Source organism: Oncorhynchus nerka, linkage group LG2 (assembly GCF_034236695.1).
Source record: "Oncorhynchus nerka isolate Pitt River linkage group LG2, Oner_Uvic_2.0, whole genome shotgun sequence".
Classification (NCBI taxonomy): Eukaryota; Metazoa; Chordata; class Actinopteri; order Salmoniformes; family Salmonidae; genus Oncorhynchus; species Oncorhynchus nerka.
The window spans coordinates 78933074-78955094 of NC_088397.1; the positions used below are offsets into that span (position 1 = coordinate 78933074).

General features: G+C 46.8%; 1 protein-coding gene across 1 annotated transcript in view; it reads left to right on the forward strand.

The window, feature by feature from the left end:
• The window catches only part of LOC115131705 (serine/threonine-protein kinase WNK2-like), an 81239-nt gene extending 66758 nt beyond the window's left edge, over nucleotides 1-14481 (forward strand). Inside the window, exons 18-28 of the mRNA XM_065003133.1 lie at nucleotides 297-614; nucleotides 881-1791; nucleotides 2088-2145; nucleotides 2689-2762; nucleotides 2972-3567; nucleotides 3690-3916; nucleotides 4272-4490; nucleotides 4938-5036; nucleotides 9071-9115; nucleotides 9380-9708; nucleotides 11524-14481. Of these exons, the coding sequence (XP_064859205.1) occupies nucleotides 297-614; nucleotides 881-1791; nucleotides 2088-2145; nucleotides 2689-2762; nucleotides 2972-3567; nucleotides 3690-3916; nucleotides 4272-4490; nucleotides 4938-5036; nucleotides 9071-9115; nucleotides 9380-9708; nucleotides 11524-11874 (3227 nt within the window). The 3' untranslated portion in view covers nucleotides 11875-14481. The remainder of the gene's footprint in view (nucleotides 1-296; nucleotides 615-880; nucleotides 1792-2087; nucleotides 2146-2688; nucleotides 2763-2971; nucleotides 3568-3689; nucleotides 3917-4271; nucleotides 4491-4937; nucleotides 5037-9070; nucleotides 9116-9379; nucleotides 9709-11523) is intronic.
• The last annotated feature ends 7540 nt before the right edge of the window (nucleotides 14482-22021 follow it).

Consider the following 22021-nt stretch of genomic DNA (forward strand, 5'->3'; position numbering starts at 1 on the left):
CTTGTACTGAGGACTTAGTGATGTTTTGGCTGCCATAGCTGATGACTTTCCTCTCGACTCTCTCTCTCTTGTCTCTCTCGTCTCTCTCGTCCCTCTCGTCTCTCTCTCTCTCTCTCTCTCTCTCTCTCTCTCTCTCTCTCTCTCTTTCCTTTTCTCTCTATTGCTTTCTCTCTCTCTCTCTCTCTCTCTCTCTCTCTCTCTCTCTCTCTCTCTCTCTCTCTATTGCTTTCTCTCTCTCTATCTCTCACTCTCACTCTATCTCTCACTCTTCTCTCCTCTTCTCTCTTCTCTCTCAGTGCTCCACACAGGGAAGCGATGGTTCATCATCTGCCCAGTGGAGGAGACTCCCACCTCCAACCAGGATGGGACTGCAAACATGTCTGCCGATGGGACTACAACTACTCAACATGATGGGAATACAACTACTCAACATGATGGGACTACAACTACTCAACATGATGGGACTACAACTACTCAACATGATGGGAATACAACTACTCAACATGATGGGACTACAACTACTCAACATGATGGGAATACAACTACTCAACATGATGAGACTACAACTACTCAACATGATGGGACTGCTCAGCCTGATGGAAGTGCTGTGCCAGGTAAGTCTGCCGATTGTGGCACTGCAGGGACTGCTTCAGACAGAGGTGACTTTGTTTCCATGTGACCATTTGGGTACTATGTCATCCTGGTGGAGTAACGGTACCATGTTGTCCTCTAGTGCTAAACGAATGAACCACATCCTCAATATATGTGCTTTAGTTTGAAATATTATCTGTTTAAGGTCTTTGGATGTGGGGCTGTTGTACATTTGTAGACAAACAGGATGTTACTCTTATATTGTGTTTTCTTTCGGTTCTTCCTGCAGTATCAGCGTCCTCCTCCATAGCTAACTCTGTGTCTGGGGGGAGTGGAGGCTTCAACTACGAGGGCTATGGCCTCTGTAGCCCTCCCATCCTGTCCTCCACAGACCCTCTCCTCCTGGCTATGTCCCATGTCTCACCTCCCTCTGGCCCCCCATCTGTCCAACCAGGCCATCCTCCAGAGGGCCAGGCCCACAGCTCTATCCTGCCCAGGCTGCATCACACCCAGTCAGCCTTGGCTCTGCCAGTGGCCCCCTCTGGAGGTCTCCGTAGCTCCCTGCCTGGAGAGGAGCACCAGGGGGGAGGGCGTCTTCGTGCCATCTCCCCCATCCATGCTGTCCAGAAGATGGCGGAGATGGCATGTGCTGCCTCCATGGTGGAGGAGGTGCCCTGCTGCCCACTGGCCATGCCAATGTTCCTGGATGTGAGTGGTGGAGCCCAGGGGAAATCAGCTCCTCTCACCCTTCTGCCCTCCCAGGACCCCTCTACCTCCTCAGCCAGAGAGTCCCTCCAACTCTCCTACCCCTCCGTTGCCCGCCCTGACCGCTCCCAGCCGCCTGTGGTGCTCCAGCAGCCCTTCTCCATGGGTGGAGCAAAGGCCCCCTCGCTGCCCCAGAGCCCTGCCCCCCACCAGCACACGGCAGGGGGGCCCAGTGAGTCAGATGGGGAGGGGCGAGGGGTGGGGGGCCGAGGGGGCTTTGTGGACAGCACCATCAAGACTCTGGACGAGAAGCTGAGGACCCTGCTGTACCAGGAGTATGCCCCCATGTATCCATCAGGCAGTGCTGCGGAGACGCCAGGCTCAGGGACAGAGTATGTCCAATCCCCTCCTGGCCCAGACAGCTCCACCTTGGGTTCAGGAAGCAGCACTCCCCGACCTATGGGGGAGGGGCGCTACCGGACAGGGGAACAACTGGTAAACACAGAACCTTTATTCCGTATAAATCATAGAATGGCACCCTATTATTCCCTAAATAGTGCAATACATTTGGGATGCAACCATACTTTCTGTTCTGAGATTTGTTTAGTCCTTAAAAGTAACTCCATTCACACCCCAGACTACATGTAAAGTACATGTAATCTATGTCCACCATTCATCCTTAAATGTTGACCATTATCCCACTGCTCTTTATTCTCGCCCTGTCAACTGTCTTTCTCTGTTTCACTTCTCTCTTTTCTCATCCCTTCCTCCCTCCCCACTCCTTCTTTCAGCCTCAGATTCCAGAGAGGATGGACAGTTTGAGCACGTTGAGTGATTCTGCGGTGTGTGGTATGTATATTCTATAGTGTGGTATGTACATTATATAGTGTGGTATGTACATTCTATAGTGTGGTATGTACATTATATAGTGTGGTATGTAGATTATATAGTGTGGTATGTACATTCTATAGTGTGGTATGTACATTCTATAGTGTGGTATGTACATTCTATAGTGTGGTATGTACATTCTATAGTGTGGTATGTACATTATATAGTGTGGTATGTACATTATATAGTGTGGTATGTACATTCTATAGTGTGGTATGTACATTCTATAGTGTGGTATGTACATTCTATAGTGGGGTATGTACATTCTATAGTGTGGTATGTACATTCTATAGTGTGGTATGTACATTCTATAGTGTGGTATGTACATTCTATAGTGTGGTATGAAGGATACAACATTATTGTGATCCCTCAAACAGCTGTCTATGACAGTGATCAATTTCAAGATCCACAGAGGTTTCAGTTATTTTCCTTTAACCTATTGAACAGCTCTTATTGTAGTCATTAGAGAACCTGGGCATTCAGTCTCTCTCTCTCTGTCTGCAGCTCCCATGTCTAGGAGACAAAACGTACCACACTCTACCTCCTGCTCTGGCTCTGGATCCAGAGGCCAGTTTAAGGTACTTTACTGTGTTACATTTTTGTTCCCCAAGGCCACTATTTACTACTACCTCTTAGTGACTCCATCTACCTACAATGCCTGACTAATGTCTTAGAATTTGAGTTTGTGATATTGTGGATTGATATTATAATTCCCTGTTTGTTTCATTTCTGCAAAGTAGGTATAAACGTGTCAGAGCTCTTTAAATAATAACTTTATTATCTATAGATGATCACAGGCCTTCCTGATGTGGTGACGCAAGGAGAGCGGAAGCAGAGGAGTTGGAACAGCGCTGCCTCCCCGGCGCACCCTGCTGGCCATCTCTTAGACTACCGCAGCAGTGCCCAGGCCGCCTCCACCATTATCGGACGTTTCTCAGTGGTCAGCACCGAGGACGACGTCACCCTGAGGAGCTATGACAGCCGCTACTCCGCCCCGCCAGACTTCTACCTTGATACACCCCCCGCCATGGCCAAACGGGGGTCGTTGACACACGCCTCCACATCCACCTCCGTGTCTGTTGATGTTACAGTCCACGCTCACGCGCGCTTCCTGTCCTCGGACTCGGGGGCGGAGAGTAGTCCGGCCAAGCTGGCCCCGGCCACGCCCTCACGCCACGGTCGCTCAGGGGAGCGTAGAGGAAGTGACCTCATGAAGAGAGCGGTGGCTTTCCTGCGCCGTTCAGGCCGTAGTAGTAGTGTGCAGAGCTCTGATTCTCTGAGCCGGCAGGGGGGCGTGCATGGCTCGGCCTATGTGAGCAGTGATAATGACTCTGAGTTAGAGGACTCGGATATGAAGAGAGAGCTGACCAGACTCAGGGAGAAGTAAGTCAGCTGTGTGTTTGTGTGTGTGGGTGTGTCTGAGTCTAGAAGAGCATAATCTGGATAAGTCAATTTACCCTTTATCTAAAACCTTTCTCTCCCCTCCATTCATCTCCTCCACCCAGACATTTAAAGGAGCTCTCGGAGCTGCAGGCGCACCACAGAGGGGAGATAGAGCTGCTGTACCGCAGGCTGGGTAAAGCCACCTCACCCCCCCTGGGTCTCTCTCACTCAGTTCCCCCCAAGCGGAGGAGCAAGCACAAGCACAAACTGAAGGCTGAAAAACTCCTCAGTCCTCTGGTACAACAGCTTAGGCATGTCACCACCAAAACCAGCGACTCTGGCAAAACCAGTGAGTACAAGGCACCAAAACCAGTAATTTATGAAAGATGATCTGAAAGATCCTTCTGGAAGGGACTGAAACAGGCTTGTCTGCATGATTTAAGGCAGATAGGTCCTCTTGTGTCAGGCAAGGTAACTGTCATGATTTGAATGGAGTAGCAGGGCTAAATTGTAATACTTTCTCTATGTCTATGTCCAAATGGCAACATATTCCCTATTTTGTGCACTACTTTTGACCAGAGCCCCATATGAGCCATGATCAAAAGTAATCCAGTTAATAGGGAATAGGATGCCATTTGTGATGCACATAATGTCTCTCTGTGCAGGTTTCTGTGTGTAATATTTAAGTTGGTCTGTCTGTGCAGGTGAGACTACAGTCAGTCTGAACGGGTCTCCAGCTAAAGCTCCAGTACAGTCGGACAGAAGAGCCCGTTCAGGTACCAGTCACTTGGATACCTCCACCTCTGAACCTGTCCAGACCAAGCAGCCCTGCTCCCTCAAGGGTTCCCTCTCTTCAGACAACATCTACGCTGGAGCTGGACTACACGGAGAGAGGACAGGACCACAAGCTTCACCAGGCCAAGGTGACCTACAATCTACACATCCCAGCTATGCAAATGGAGAACATTATCACTAGGGTTACAAAATTCAGGTAACTTTCAAAATTACCAGGTTTTCCAAAACTCCTGGTCGGAGGAATCCAGATTTCCTGCTTATTCCGTCCTGAGTAAATATTCCAACCGGGATTTCGGGAAAACCTGGGAATTTTGGGACAAGGTGCAAATGATGGAACATGTAAAGTCTTATCACAGGTACAGAGGAGGATCAAAACGGAAGTAGGATGGTGCAACGTTTCGGTCATATCGACCTTAATCAGGCATCTGCAGCCTTTAACCTTTATGGTTCTGACATGGGTTATTGTTCGAACTCATCTCTAATGTGTGTTCTGTCCAGAGCTGTGTGCTCTTCTTACCCTAGTGTCTTGTGTTTCCTCTCCTCCTCCTCTCCTCCTCTTCTCCTCCTCTCCACAGGCTGGCCGTCTTACCCTCCACCGCCAGAGAGAGTGACCTATAAATCCAATAGCAAACCACGCGCTAGATTCCTCAGTGGGCCTGTGTCTCTGTCTATCTGTTTGTATCTCCTCCTCTCCTCTCCTCCTCCTCTCCTCCAAGCACTCCACCACTCACTCTGCTCCTCGTCTTCCTGCACTTCTCTCCTTCCTCTCCTCCTCCTCTCCTCCCTTGCTCCACCACTCACTCTGCTCCTCGTCTTCCTGCACTTCTCTCCTTCCTCTCCTCCTCCTCTCCTCCCTCGCTCCACCACTCACTCTGCTCCTTTTCCTCTTGCACTGCTCTCCTTCCTCTCCTCCTCTTTTCTCCTCTTCTCATGTCCTCTTCTTTTATCTTCATTGGTTCTCCTCCTCTTTACTGTCTCACTCCTATCCCTCATCTCTTCATCTCCTTCTCTTTATGGTCTCACTCCTATCCCTCAATCTCTTCATCTCCTCCTCTTCTCTTCATCTCCTTCTCTTTACGGTCTCACTCCTATCCCTCATCTCTTCATCTCCTCCTCTTTACTGTCTCACTCCTATCCCTCATCTCTTCATCTCCTCCTCTTTACTGTCTCACTCCTATCCCTCAATCTCTTCATCTCCTCCTCTTCTCTTCATCTCCTTCTCTTTACTGTCTCACACCTATCCCTCATCTCTTCATCTCATCCTCTTCTCTTCATCTCCTTCTCTTTATGGTCTCACTCCTATCCCTCAATCTCTTCATCTCCTCCTCTTCTCTTCATCTCCTTCTCTTTACTGTCTCACTCCTATCCCTCATCTCTTCATCTCCTCCTCTTCTCTTCATCTCCTTCTCTTTACTGTCTCACTCCTATCCCTCATCTCTTCATCTCCTCCTCTTCTCTTCATCTCCTTCTCTTTACGGTCTCACTCCTATCCCTCATCTCTTCATCTCCTCCTCTTTACTGTCTCACTCCTATCCCTCATCTCTTCATCTCCTCCTCTTTACTGTCTCACTCCTATCCCTCATCTCTTCATATCCTTCTCTTTACTGTCTCACTCCTATCCCTCATCTCTTCATCTCCTTCTCTTTACTGTCTCACTCCTATCCCTCATCTCTTCATCTCCTTCTCTTTATGGTCTCACTCCTATCCCTCAATCTCTTCATCTCCTCCTCTTCTCTTCATCTCCTTCTCTTTACGGTCTCACTCCTATCCCTCATCTCTTCATCTCCTCCTCTTTACTGTCTCACTCCTATCCCTCATCTCTTCATCTCCTCCTCTTTACTGTCTCACTCCTATCCCTCATCTCTTCATCTCCTCCTCTTTACTGTCTCACTCCTATCCCTCATCTCTTCATATCCTTCTCTTTACTGTCTCACTCCTATCCCTCATCTCTTCATCTCCTCCTCTTCACTGTCTCACTCCTTTCCCGCATCTATTCATCTCCTCCTCTTCACTGTCTCACTCCTATCCCTCATCTCTTCATCTCCTTTTCTTTACTGTCTCACTCCTATCCCCCATCTCTTCATCTCCTTCTCTTTACTGTCTCACTCCTATCCCTCATCTCTTCATCTCCTCCTCTTTACTGTCTCACTCCTATCCCCCATCTCTTCATCTCCTTTTCTTTACTGTCTCACTCCTATCCCTCATCTCTTCATCTCCTCATCCTCTAGTTTCTCTTTTCCTCTAGCTTTTCTCTCCTCCCCCATCCCAACTTCTCCTCTGTGTCTCTCTGAGCTAGTTCAAATCAAATCAATTTTATTTGTCACATACACATGGTTAGCAGATGTTAATGCGAGTGTAGCGAAATGCTTGTGCTTCTAGTTCCGACAATGCAGTAATAACCAATGAGTAATCTAACCTAACAATTCCTAAACTACTACCTTATACACACAAGTGTAAAGGGATAAAGAATATGTACATAAAGATATATGAATGAGTGATGGTACAGAACGGCATAGGCAAGATGGTATCGAGTACAGTATGTACATATGAGATGAGTATGTAAACAAAGTGGCATAGTTTAAAGTGGCTAGTGATACATGTATTACATAAAGATGCAGTAGATGATATAGCGTACAGTATATACATATACATATTTGATGAGTAATGTAGGGTATGTAAATATTATATTAAGTAGCATTGTTTAAAGTGGCTAGTGATATATTTTACATCAATTTCCATCAATTCCCATTATTAAAGTGGCTGGAGTTGAGTCAGTGTGTTGGCCACAGCCACTCAATGTTAGTGGTGGCTGTTTAACAGTCTGATGGCCTTGAGATAGAAGCTGTTTTTCAGTCTCTCGGTCCCTGCTTTGATGCACCTGTACTGACCTCGCCTTCTGGATGATAGCGGGGTGAACAGGCAGTGGCTCAGGTGGTTGTTGTCCTTGATGATCTTTATGGCCTTCCTGTGACATCGGGTGGTGTAGGTGTCCTGGAGGGCAGGTAGTTTGCCCCCGGTGATGCATTGTGCAGACCTCACAGCCCGACAGGATGCTCTCGATTGTGCATCTGTAGAAGTTTGTGAGGGCTTTTGGTGACAAGCCAAATTTCTTCAGCCTCCTGAGGTTGAAGAGGCGCTGCTGCGCCTTCTTCACGATGCTGTCTGTGTGGGTGGACCAATTCAGTTTGTCCGTGATGTGTACGCCAAGGAACTTAAAACTTACTACCCTCGCCACTACTGTTCCATCGATGTGGATATGGGGGTGCTCCCTCTGTTGTTTCCTGAAGTCCACAATCATCTCCTTTGTTTTGTTGACGTTGAGTGTGAGGTTATTTTCCTGACACCACACTCCGAGGGCCCTCACCTCCTCCCTGTAGGCCGTCTCGTCATTGTTGGTAATCAAGCCTACCACTGTAGTGTCGTCCGCAAACTTGATGATTGAGTTGGAGGCGTGCATGGCCACGCAGTCGTGGGTGAACAGGGAGTACAGGAGAGTGCTCAGAACGCACCCTTGTGTGGCCCAAGTGTTGAGGATCAGCGGGGTGAAGATGTTGTTACCTACCCTCACCTCCTGGGGTCGGCCCGTCAGGAAGTCCAGTACCCAGTTGCATAGGGCGGGGTCGAGACCCAGGGTCTCGAGCTTAATGATGAGCTTGGAGGGTACTATGGTGTTAAATGCTGAGCTGTAGTCGATGAACAGCATTCTCACATAGGTATTCCTCTTGTCCAGATGGGTTAGGGCAGTGTGCAGTGTGGTTGAGATTGCATCGTCTGTGGACCTATTGGAGCGGTAAGCAAATTGGAGTGTCAGGTAGGGTGGAGGTGATGTGGTCCTTGACTAGTCTCTCAAAGCACTTCTTGATGACGGAAGTAAGTGCTACGGGGCGGTAGTCGTTTAGCTCAGTTACCTTAGCTTTCTTGGGAACAGGGACAATGGTGGCCCTCTTGAAGCATGTGGGAACAGCAGACTGGGATAAGGATTGATTGAAAATGTCCGTAAACACACCAGCCAGCTGGTCTGCGCATGCTCTGAGGACGCGGCTGGGGATGCTGTCTGGGCCTGCAGCCTTGTGAGGGTTAACACGTTTAAATGTTTTACTCACGTCGGCTGCAGTGAAGGAGAGTCCGCAGGTTTTGGTTGCGGGCCATGTCAGTGGCACTGTATTGTCCTCAAAGCGGGCAAAAAAGTTATTTAGTCTAGTTAAATGTTTCTCTCTGTCTGTTGTGCTTGGCTGATGAGTAGTGCATGTACAGTATAGTGATGCACTGCAGCAGCACTGTGTGCTCAGCTTACTCTTACCCTCCTCTCCTGCCTGTCTGCTCAGCACAGATCCTCTCAATGTATCCCAGTCTCTGCCCCTGCAGTCCTACGTAGTGGACCCCGTCTGCATGGCTACACACAGCCACTGTTATGTTGTGCCCCGTTGGTTAGAATCTCTCTCTCTCTCTTTCGCTCTCGCTTTCTCTCTCAGACCTCTTACAGTTCTGTAGCTGACTTCTGGAGTGACTGCATGATAGGCCTTCTCCATCAGTATTCAGATAGTTGACTGAACCATGCTTTCCCACTGTGTTATGTACTGTATATGTGATAATGTTGCGTATGGCCATTGAGCAGCTCTGTGCAGCAGCGTGTCTGTATGTTTGTAGACTTACACTGCGTGTTTTTGTCTTCATGCTGCATGGATTCCTAACTCTGTTTGTCCCCTAGGGTCAACTCTGAAACGACTCTGCCTTGGAAAAGATCGTGGAAGGGGTAAGTGTAACTTGCAGCAAAGACATTAGCCATTTAGAAAACCCCAATCTATGTGTATTATGTATTTATTGTAGCTACTCCTATACCCTGTTTTCCTTCCCCAAAGTTGCCCTCATAAGCACATTTTATTAGATAGAATGCATTTTATAAACAGGATTGGCCATCTAGTGTTCATGGTAGCTACATTTAGTTAAATTAACATGCTTTAGCAACAGAGCTAGTTTGAACTTGAGGCAGGATGTGAACAGTATGTCCATCTCCCAGGGACTGGAGCAGGCCCAGGTGCATCCCCCCAGCCACCCCAACAACAGACAGCCAGCTCTACTCCTCCCCACCAGACAGTAGCAGGGCTGGCCCAAGCCCAGGCCAACAACAGCAACAACAAGACAGGCACCTACACTGGCACCTACATGGGCTCCTACACAGAGTCCTTCACAGACTCCCTTCACAGGATAGTGGATGATTGGACCATGGAGGCCCTGGGTGTCGCCCGGCGCCCGCGGACTAGCTCCCTCAACCTCAGAGGGCAACCACTTTGGAACGAGGACCCCGGGGGGCCCAGAACAAGAGACAGACTGTTCAGCGCTCCAGATGTGAGTAGTTGTTCGATACGGTATGTATGTGAGTTTATGTATTATCCATTATTTAGTGGTGGTGTAGCTAAATGTAATGTATGTTTTGTGTTTGTGGGGGTAGCGTGTGTATAGTTTAGGCCTGGGTTCAAATTGTGTTTGTTTTCTATCAAATTATGAAATGTTTTAACCTCTCTGGGATTTTTGGGACGGTAGCGTCCCACCTCTCCAACAGCCAGTGAAAGTGCAGGGCGCCAAATTCAAAACAACAAACATGTCATCATTAAAATTCCTCAAGCATACAAGTATTTTACACAATTTTAAAGATAAAATTCTCGTTAATCCAGCCACAGTGTCTGATTTAAAAAAATGCTTTACAGCGAAAGCACCACAAACGATTATGTTAGGTCACCACCAACTCACAGAAAAACAGCCATTTTTCCAGCCAAAGAGAGGAGTCACAAAAAGCACAAATAGAGGTAAAATTAATCACTAACCTTTGATGATCTTCATCGGATGACACTCATAGGACTTCATGTTACACAATGCATGGATGTTTTGTTCGATAAAGTGCATATTTATATAAAAAAATCTAATTTTACATTGGCACGTTACGTTCAGTAGTTCTAAAACATGCAGTGATTGTGCAGAGAGCCACATCTATTTACAGAAATACTCATTATAAATACAAGTGTTATACATGGAATTAGAGATATACTTCTCCTTAATACAACCGCTGTGTCAGAGTTTTAAAAAACTTTAGGGAAATAACAAACCATGCAATAATCTGAGTACAGCATTCAGACAACAAAGCAGCCAAAAAGATACCCGCCATATTGGGTGGTCGACATTAGTCAGAAATAGCATTATAAATATTCACTTACCTTTGATGATTTTCATCAAAATGCACTCCCAGGAATCACAGTTCCACAATAAATGTTTGTGTTGTTTTTAGATAATGTCCATCATTTATGTCCAAATAGCTTCTTTTGTTAGGGCATTTGGAAAAACAAATCCAAATGCGCGTTCAGGTCCAGCCGAACGTTGGACAAAAAATTCAAAAAGTTCCATTACAGCCGGTAGAAACTTGTCAAACTAAGTATAGAATCAATCTTTAGGATGTTTTTTTCATAAATCTTCAATAATGTTCCAACCGGAGAATTCCTATGTCTGTAGAAAAGCAATGGAACGAGAGCTAACTCTCTCGTGACCGCGCCTCAGAGCCTGTGGCAATCTGCCGGACACCTGGCTCATCCCTCTCTCATTCGGTCCCACCTCACAGTAGAATCCTCAAACAAAGTTCTAAAGACTGTTGACATCTAGTGGAAGCCTTAGGAAGTGCAACATAACCAATATCCCACTGTAACTACAATAGGGGCTGAGTTAAAAAACTACAAGCCTCAGATTTCCCACTTCCGGGTTGGATTTTTCTCAGGTTTTCGCCTGCCATACGAGTTCTGTTATACTCACAGACATCATTCAAACAGTTTTAGAAACTTCAGAGTGTTTTCTATCCAATACTACTACTAATATGCATATATTAGCATCGGGACAGAGTAGCAGGCAATTTACTCTGGGTACCTTATTCATCCAAGCTACTCAATACTGCCCCCCTGTCACCAAGAAGTTAACTGCATTTGATCGAGCATGTTTGGCACAATAGAACTGATGGAATAGTCCTAAAAGTGCAGATCCTGCCAGCTGGCACTGCAGGCAGACTTAATCAAATGTTTAATGTATTTAAAAGAAAACAAATACTATTTGAAGTCAGGTCTGGTACAGTCAAGGTGAAAGTCTGTGGTGACTGAAAGCTCACCTCCATATCTTTCTCTTCAGGCACCTGCCAGGACAGCCCCTGGCTCTGAAGGCCCCCAGCTCCCCCTGTCATGGCCGATGATTGACAATCAGGCCCTGTGCTCAGTGATGAAGACCAGCTCCCCGAGACAGGCAGAGTTCCATCCTGGCTACATGCTGGCCCATTCAGGCCCAGACCTGTTTGGGGGGCTGCTGCTCTCGCCCCTCTCGCCCCTCTCGCCCCTCTGTGTAAGCTTTTGGCCTGAGCTGCTGTCCCCCTTGGGTTCAGGGGTGTTTGCTTTACCTGCCGTGCCCCCAACCTGTGGCACCACCACCCCTGGTCCACCCTACGAACCACCCGACCCCAAACCCAGGAACATCCAACCCCTGTAGCACCATGTCTTCCAACTATGCTTCCAAAATGAGTTATATGTAGTTAGAGCTCTAGTCTTCCCTTACCACAATGTAAACTATTTATATTTAACCAGCATATATGTATATAATAAGTATTTGAATACACACTGAGTGTACAAAACATTAAGAACACCTTCCTACTATTGAGTTGCCCCCCACCTTTTGCCCTTAGAACAGCCTCAAATCGTTGGGGCATGGACTCTACAAAGTGTCAAAAGCGTTCCACAGGGATGCTGACCCATGTTGACACGGATGCTGGCCCATGTTGACACAGTTGTGTCAAGTTGGCTGGATGTCCTTTGGGTGGTGGACCATTCTTGATAAACACGGAAAACTGTTGAGCGTGAAAACCCCAGTAGCGTTGCAGTTCTTGACATAGACCGGTGCACCTGGCACATACTACCATATCCCATTCAAAGGCACTTAAATATGTTGTCTTGCCCTTTCACCCTCTGAATGGCACACATACACAATTCATGTCTCAATTGTGTCAAGGCTTAACAATATTTTTTAACCTCTTCCTCTTCATCTACACTGATTGAAGTGGATTTAACAAGTGACATCAATAAGGGATCATAACTTTCACCTGGATTCCCCTGGTCAATCTATCTATGTCATGGAAAGAACATGGAACGTTCTTAATGTATTGTACACTCAGCGTATGCTGTTATCAATGTGTGTGACATTATCAACCTCAATTGACATACCTCATATTTATGTACATAAGGGACATATGTCTATCTTATCACCTGTGTGAATGTGCTGTAGTGTATATAAATGTATATAAGTGTATATATATATAAAGGTGTTTGTGCATAATCCATTTGTTTGTTTGTGTATAAAGCTTTTGTGTATTTACATGATCTATTTGTATATTATTCATTCATACTGTATGTCTTTATACATAAATTGTTCACGTTTGTGTGTAAATCACCCATATGTGTGTACAGTATGTGTATGTATATACAGTAACCCCTGTGTGTTTTTGTGTGAGCGTGTGTACATTAGGTGCTATTAGGAGCCATTCACCATCTTGCCATCACTGTGAAGCTTTGTCACCCTGGTTACCAGCCTGGTCACCCTGGTTACCAGCCTTGTCACCCTGTTAACCAGCCGTGTCATCCTGGTTACCAGCCTTGTCACTCTGGTTACCAGCTGTGTCACCCTGGTTACCAGCCTGGTCACCCTGGTTACCAGCCTTGTCACTCTGGTTACCAGCTGTGTCACCCTGGTTACCAGCCTTGTCACCCTGTTAACCAGCCGTGTCATCCTGGTTACCAGCCTGGTCACTCTTGTTACCAGCTGTGTCACCCTGGTTACCAGCCTGAGCCCCTGGTTAAAAGCCTTGTACCCCTGGTTACAAGCCTGGATTATCTGGTTACCATGACCCTCTGCTTTATTACTGCTATTTATGTTGTAATATATTTCAACTTCCTCAAACTTAATTGAAATGTGTACAACACAAGTGCTTGAAATAGTCTGAAGAAATGTGGAAGAACTTGAACTTAAAGTGCCTTGAACATTAGTTTCAATTAATTCTGGAGACGAGCATGAGGTCATTTGAGATAACATAGGATAATGTGGTCATGTTATGTGTATGGTTTAGCCTTTAGAGGTACTAGATATATTTTTGTGGTTCACTTATGAATGTTGTATTTAGGGAAAGAAACTGGTTGGTTAGTTTTAGGTTGCCAATTCAGAATGTTGGGAGCACGACCATGTTATTGGTTGATTTGTGAATATTTTAATAACAGATGGTAAAGTATCTCCTTTAGCACTGTAAGATTCACACAGGGCACTGAAGCTATGTTGGTCCCTTTGTCCAGAAGCTATGTTGGTCCCTTTGTCCAGAAGCTATGTTGGTCCCTTTGTCCAGAAGCTATGTTGGTCCCTTTGTCCAGAAGCTATGTTGGTCCCTTTGTCCAGAAGCTATGTTGGTCCCTTTGTCCAGAAGCTATGTTGGTCCCTTTGTCCAGAAGCTATGTTGGTCCCTTTGTCCTGAAGCTATGTTGGTCCCTTTGTCCAGAAGCGATGTTGGTCCCTTTGTCCTGAAGCTTGTACAAAGCAATAGCTACACCATTTTTTTGTCAACACTTACCACAACCTGCATGAACATACACACTGAAGCTTGCACAGCATAAAAGGTGGAGAGTCAGACCGTAGCATTCTCTGGGTGATAACTAGTGTTACTTGGCTGTCATTAACTGAGTAATAATTTCATTGTTAGTCCACGCCTGTTGTTTACAAAGCATGTGACAAATACAATTTGATTTGATTTGATTAACACCGTGCAATAAACAGTGGATTTTTCATACTGTACTGAAGCAGGCTATAGGTGATTTCTCCTACAGTATGCCTCACTGTAGGTTTGAGTCATTTACCTTAAAGAGCTCCGTATGGTTTTGGTGGGTTAATGCATTAGATGTACACAGTAACGTATGACATATATGGCAGGTATGATATGTGATTTATTGCAGGACCTAAGCAAGTAGACTACTATAAAGACAATGCAATACCTATTGGGATACACATGTCATACTGTATCTTTTGGGTTTGTGTATGGTTATAAAAAGTAATAATGTTCAATTATTAGTGAGTTATGAGTTTCTTCATTGTTGTAAAATCAGTGATAATCTGTATCATAAGGATCGTAAGGACACAATAACTCCTGTAGTGCTCTGGGTTGATGACAGAGAAGTCATCTTTTCAATGCACAGTTTTTCTACTGTTCTTCTGTAGTCCTGAGATTCATAACAAGACCAGCCTAGTGTGTAGAAGTCAATGCTTCTTTCAGTTTGGTTTTGTGTTGTATGACACAATAATTAAAATCCAATACATTTACATTACATTTAAGTCATTTAGCAGACGCTCTTATCCAGAGCGACTTACAAATTGGTGCATTCACCTTATGACATCCAGTGGAACAGCCACTTTACAATAGTGCATCTAAATCTTTTAAGGGGGGGGGGGGGGGGGTGAGAAGGATTACTTTATCCTATCCTATCCAACATACATCATCTTGTACAATAATACAGTCATAACTATCAAAATAGTTCAGAAATCACATTACCTAAACAATCCAAGATAAAGGCTGTCAAGCCTGTGGTTGTGTATGAGATAAACAGTGTCTTTCGATACCTCATAGCTTTCTTTGCCAACCAGTTGGCAATTCTTGGATATTACTGATTTGCTTGTTATGGTTTGAAACTCTTTCGTAACTGTACAGTCATTCAGTCAATTCAGTTTGAATATAACTTTTTAGTCGAATACTGCAGAACAGATCCATATTTAGATATCCACATACTTTTGTTAATGTAGTGTGTATATCTGCTCGTCGAACATCTCATTCCAAAATCATGGGCATTAATATGGAGTTGATCCGCCCTTTGCTGCTATAACAGCCTCCACTCTACTGGGAAGAGATGTTGGAACATTGCTGCGGGGACATACTTCTATTCAGACACAAGAGCATTAATGAGGTCGGGCACTGATGTTGGGCGATTAGGCCTGGCTCACAGTCAGCGATCCAGTTTATCGCAAAAGTGGTCGATGGGGTTGAGGTCAGGGCTCTGTGCAGGACAGTCAAGTTCTTCCACACCAATCTTGACAAAACATTTCTGTATGGACCTCGCTTTATGCATGGTGGCATTTGGGATGCTGAAATAGGAAAGGGCCTTCCTCAAACTGTTGCCACAAAGTTAGAAGCAAAGAATCGTCTAGAATGTAATTGTATGCTGTAGCATTAAGATTTCCCTTCACTGGAACTAAGGGGCCTAGCCCGAACCATGAAAAACAGCCTCGGACCATTATTCCTCTTCCACCAAACTTTACAGTTGGCACTATGCTTTGGGGCAGGTAGCGTTCTCCTGGCATCCACCAAACCCAGATTTGTCCGTTGGACTGCCAGATGGTGAAGAGTAATTTATCACTCCAAAATCCAAAGGCGGCTGCTCGGTCATGGAAACCCATTTCATGACGCTCTCGATTAACAGTTATTGTGCTGACGTTGCTTCCAGGGGCAGTTTGGGAACTCAATAGTGAGTATTGCAACAGAGGACAGATGATTTTTTACATGCTACGCTTCCATTTGAAGGGTGTCCACATACGTTTGTAAATATATATATTTACATTTACATTTACATTTAAGTCATTTAGCAGACGCTCTTATCCAGAGCGACTTACAAATTGGTGCATTCACCTTATGACATCCAGTGGAACAGTAGTGCATCTAAATCTTTTAAGGGGGGGATTACTTTATCCTATCCTAGGTATTCCTTAAAGAGGTGGGGTTTCAGGTGTCTCCGGAAGGTGGTGATTGACTCCGCTGTCCTGGCGTCGTGAGGGAGTTTGTTCCACCATTGGGGGGCCAGAGCAGCGAACAGTTTTGACTGGGCTGAGCGGGAACTGTACTTCCTCAGTGGTAGGGAGGCGAGCAGGCCAGAGGTGGATGAACGCAGTGCCCTTGTTTGGGTGTAGGGCCTGATCAGAGCCTGGAGGTACTGAGGTGCCGTTCCCCTCACAGCTCCGTAGGCAAGCACCATGGTCTTGTAGCGGATGCGAGCTTCAACTGGAAGCCAGTGGAGAGAGCGGAGGAGCGGGGTGACGTGAGAGAACTTGGGAAGGTTGAACACCAGACGGGCTGCGGCGTTCTGGATGAGTTGTAGGGGTTTAATGGCACAGGCAGGGAGCCCAGCCAACAGCGAGTTGCAGTAATCCAGACGGGAGATGACGAGTGCCTGGATTAGGACCTGCGCCGCTTCCTGTGTGAGGCAGGGTTGTACTCTGCGGATGTTGTAGAGCATGAACCTACAGGAACGGGCCACCGCCTTGATGTTAGTTGAGAACGACAGGGTGTTGTCCAGGATCACGCCAAGGTTCTTAGCGCTCTGGGAGGAGGACACAATGGAGTTGTCAACCGTGATGGCGAGATCATGGAACGGGCAGTCCTTCCCTGGGAGGAAGAGCAGCTCCGTCTTGCCGAGGTTCAGCTTGAGGTGGTGATCCGTCATCCACACTGATATGTCTGCCAGACATGCAGAGATGCGATTCGCCACCTGATCATCAGAAGGGGGAAAGGAGAAGATTAATTGTGTGTCGTCTGCATAGCAATGATAGGAGAGACCATGTGAGGTTATGACAGAGCCAAGTGACTTGGTGTATAGCGAGAATAGGAGAGGGCCTAGAACAGAGCCCTGGGGGACACCAGTGGTGAGAGCACGTGGTGTGGAGACGGATTCTCGCCACGCCACCTGGTAGGAGCGACCTGTCAGGTAGGACGCAATCCAGCGTGGGCCGCGCCGGAGATGCCCAACTCGGAGAGGGTGGAGAGGAGGATCTGATGGTTCACAGTATCGAAGGCAGCCGATAGGTCTAGAAGGATGAGAGCAGAGGAGAGAGAGTTAGCTTTAGCAGTGCGGAGCGCCTCCGTGATACAGAGAAGAGCAGTCTCAGTTGAATGACTAGTCTTGAAACCTGACTGATTTGGATCAAGAAGGTCATTCTGAGAGAGATAGCGGGAGAGCTGGCCAAGGACGGCACGTTCAAGAGTTTTGGAGAGAAAAGAAAGAAGGGATACTGGTTTGTAGTTGTTGACATCGGAGGGATCGAGTGTAGGTTTTTTCAGAAGGGGTGCAACTCTCGCTCTCTTGAAGACGGAAGGGACGTAGCCAGCGGTCAGGGATGAGTTGATGAGCGAGGTGAGGTAAGGGAGAAGGTCTCCGGAAATGGTCTGGAGAAGAGAGGAGGGGATAGGGTCAAGCGGGCAGGTTGTTGGGCGGCCGGCCGTCACAAGACGCGAGATTTCATCTGGAGAGAGGGGGAGAAAGAGGTCAGAGCACAGGGTAGGGCAGTGTGAGCAGAACCAGCGGTGTCGTTTGACTTAGCAAACGAGGATCGGATGTCGTCGACCTTCTTTTCAAAATGGTTGACGAAGTCATCTGCAGAGAGGGAGGAGGGGGAGGGGGAGGAGGATTCAGGAGGGAGGAGAAGGTTGCAAAGAGCTTCCTAGGGTTAGAGGCAGATGCTTGGAATTTAGAGTGGTAGAAAGTGGCTTTAGCAGCAGAGAGAGAAGAGGAAAATGTAGAGAGGAGGGAGTGAAAGGATGTCAGGTCCGCAGGGAGGCGAGTTTTCCTCCATTTCCGCTCGGCTGCCCGGAGCCCTGTTCTGTGAGCTCGCAATGAGTCGTTGAGCCACGGAGCGGGAGGGGAGGACCGAGCCGGCCTGGAGGATAGGGGACATAGAGAGTCAAAGGATGCAGAAAGGGAGGAGAGGAGGGTTGAGGAGGCAGAATCAGGAGATAGGTTGGAGAAGTTTTGAGCAGAGGGAAGAGATGATAGGATGGAAGAGGAGAGAGTAGCGGGGGAGAGAGAGCGAAGGTTGGGACGGCGCGATACCATCCGAGTAGGGGCAGTGTGGGAAGTGTTGGATGAGAGCGAGAGGGAGAAGGATACAAGGTAGTGGTCGGAGACTTGGAGGAGTTGCAATGAGGTTAGTGGAAGAACAGCATCTAGTAAAGATGAGGTCGAGCGTATTTCCTGCCTTGTGAGTAGGGGGAAGGTGAGAGGGTGTGGTCAAAGAGGAGAGGAGTGGAAAGAAGGAGGCAGAGAGGAATGAGTCAAAGGTAGACGTGGGGAGGTTAAAGTCGCCCAGAACTGTGAGAGGTGAGCCGTCCTCAGGAAAGGAGCTTATCAAGGCATCAAGCTCATTGATGAACTCTCCGAGGGAACCTGGAGGGCGATAAATGATAAGGATGTTAAGCTTGAAAGGGCTGGTAACTGTGACAGCATGGAATTCAAAGGAGGCGATAGACAGATGGGTAAGGGGAGAAAGAGAGAATGACCACTTGGGAGAGATGAGGATCCCGGTGCCACCACCCCGCTGACCAGAAGCTCTCGGGGTGTGCGAGAACACGTGGGCAGACGAAGAGAGAGCAGTAGGAGTAGCAGTGTTGTCTGTGGTGACCCATGTTTCCGTCAGTGCCAAGAAGTCGAGGGACTGGAGGGAGGCATAGGCTGAGATGAACTCTGCCTTGTTGGCCGCAGATCGGCAGTTCCAGAGGCTACCGGAGACCTGGAACTCCACGTGGGTCGTGCGCGCTGGGACCACCAGATTAGGGTGGCCGCGGCCACGCGGTGTGGGAGCGTTTGTATGGTCTTGTATTTTATACCACATTTTGTGATGTTACAACCATGTTCTGAAATGGATCAAATAATCCCCCCTGTATCAATCTATACACAATACCCTGTAATGATAAAGCAAAAATATGTTTTTCAATTTTTTTGCAAATGTATTAAGACTAAGTACTTTGTTGAAGCACCTTTGGCAGTGATTATAGCCTCAAGTCTTCTTGGGTATGACGCCACAAGCTTGGCACATCTGTAATTGAGGAATTTCTCCCATTCTTCTATGCAGATCCTCTCAAGCTCTGACTGGTTGGACGGTATTTTCAGGTCTCTCCAGAGATGTTCAATTGGGTTGAAGTCTGGGCTCTGGTTGGGCCAAACAACGACATTCAGAGACTTGTCCCGAAGCCACTATTGCGGTCACGGCTTTCTTCCTGGGAAGGAGAGGTGGACCAAAACGCAGCGTGGTTGAAGTTCATGGTTCTTTAATAAGAGACACTTAACATGAACAAACTACAAAACAATAAACGTGAAAACCGAAACAGTCCTAACTGGTGCATAAAACACAAAGACAGGAAACAATCACCCACAAAATACCCAAAGAATATGGCTGCCTAAATATGGCTCCCAATCAGAGACAACGATAAACACCTGCCTCTGATTGAAAACCAATCCAGGCAACCATAGACACCTTACCTAGACACCTAAATGAACACAACCCCATAAATCTACAAAAACCCCTAGACAAGACAAAACACATAAATCACCCATGTCACACCCTGGCCTAACCAAAATAATAAAGAAAACAAATATAACTAAGGCCAGGGCGTGACAATTGCGTTGTCTTGGCTGTGTGCTTAGGTTTGTTGTCCTGTTGGAAGGTGAACCTTCACCCCAGTCTGTGGTACTGAGCACCCTAAAGCTGGTTTTCTTCAAGGATCTCTTTGTACTTCGCTCCGTTCAACTTAACCTCAATCCTGACTAGGCTCCCGCTGAAAAACATCGCCATAGCATGATGCTGCCACCACCATGCTTCACCGTTGGGATGGTGCCAGGTTCCTCCAGGCATGATGTTTGTCATTCAGGCCGTAGTTCAATCTTGGTTTCATCAGACCAGAGAATCTTGTTTCTAATGGTCTGAGTTCTTTAGGTGCCTCTTTGCAAAATTCAAGCTGCCTTAAATGTGCCCTTTAATGAGGAGTGGCTTCTGTCTGGCTACTCTACCATAAAAGCCTGATTGGTGGAGTGCTGCAGAGATGGTTGTCCATCTGAAAGGTTCTCCCATCGCCGTAGAGTAACTCTGGAGCTCTGTCAGAGTGACAATCGGTTTCTTGGTCACCTCCCTCCTCTTCTCCCCCGATTGCTCAGTTTGGCCGGGCGTCCAGCTCTAGGAAGAGTCTTGGTGCTTCCAAACTTCTTCCATATAAGAGTGATGGAGGCCACTGTGTGCTTGGGGACATTCAATGCTGTAGACATTTGTTGGTCCCCTTCCCCAGATCTGTGCCTCGACACAATCCTGTCTTGGAGCTCCACAGACAATTTGACCTCTGACCTTTGACCTCATGGCTTGGTTTTTGCTTTGACATGCACTGTCAACTGTGGGACCTTATATAGACAGCTGTGTGCCTTTCCAAACCATGTCCAATCAATTGAATTTACTACAGGTGGACTCCAATCAAGTTGTAGAAATATCTCAAGGATGATCAATGAAAACAGGATGCACCTGAACTCAGTTTTGAGTCTCGTAGCAAAGGGTCTGAATACTTATAAAAATGTATAAGAACCTGTTTTCGCTTTGTCATTATGGAGTACTGTGTGCAGATTGATGAGGGGAAAAAACATGTCAATCCATTTTAGAATAAGGTTGTAACATACCAAAATGTGGAAAAAGTCAAGGGGTCTGAAAACCTTCCGAATGCACTGTATATACAGTACCGTTCAAAAGTTTGTACACACCTACTCATTATAGGGTTTTTCTTTACTTTTACTATTTTCTACATTGTAGAATAATAGTGATGACTTCAAAACGATAAAATAACACATATGGAATCTTGTAGTATTCCACCCTCAGGGGTGTGTGCTCAGTCCACTCCTGTACTTCCTGTTCACTCATGACTGCACAGCCAGGCACGACTCCAACACCATCATTAAATTTGCCGATGACACAACAGTGGTAGGCCTGATCACAGACAATGATGAGACAGCCTATAGGGAGGAGGTCAGAGACCTGGCCGTGTGGTGCCAGGACAACAACCTCTCCCTCAACGTGATCAAGACAAAGGAGATGATTGTGGACTACAGGAAAAAGAGGACCGAGCACGCCCCCAGTCTCATCGACGAGGTTGTAGTGGAGCATGTTGAGAGCTTCAAGTTCCTTGGTGTCCACATCACCAACAAACTAACATGGTCCAAGCACACCAAGACAGTCGTCAAGAGGGCACGACGTCAGGAGACTGAAAAGATTTGACATGGGTCCTCAGATCCTCAAAAGGTGACACAGCTGCACCATTGAGAGCATCCTGACTGGCAACTGCTTGGCCTCCGACCACAAGGCACTACAGAGGGTAGCGCGTACGACCCAGTACATCACTGGGACCAAGCTTCCTGCCATCCAGGAACTCTACACCAGGCAGTGTCAGAGGAAGGCCCTAAAAATGGTCAAAGACTCCAGCCACCCTAGTCATAGACTGTTCTCTCTGCTAAGTCTAGGTCCAAGAGGCTTCTAAACAGCTTCTACCCCCAATCCATAAAACTCTTGAACATCTAATCAAATGGATACCCACACTATTTGCATTGCCCCCCCCCTTTTACCCCAGTGCTGCTCTCTGTTGTTAACATCTATGCATGGTCACTTTAATAACTCTACCTACATGTACATATTACCTCAACTAACCGGTGCCCCCACACATTGACTCTGTACCGGTACACCCCGTGTATAGTCTTGCTATTGCTATTTTACTGCTGCTCTTTAATTACTTTTTACTTTTATTTCTTGTTCTTACTCA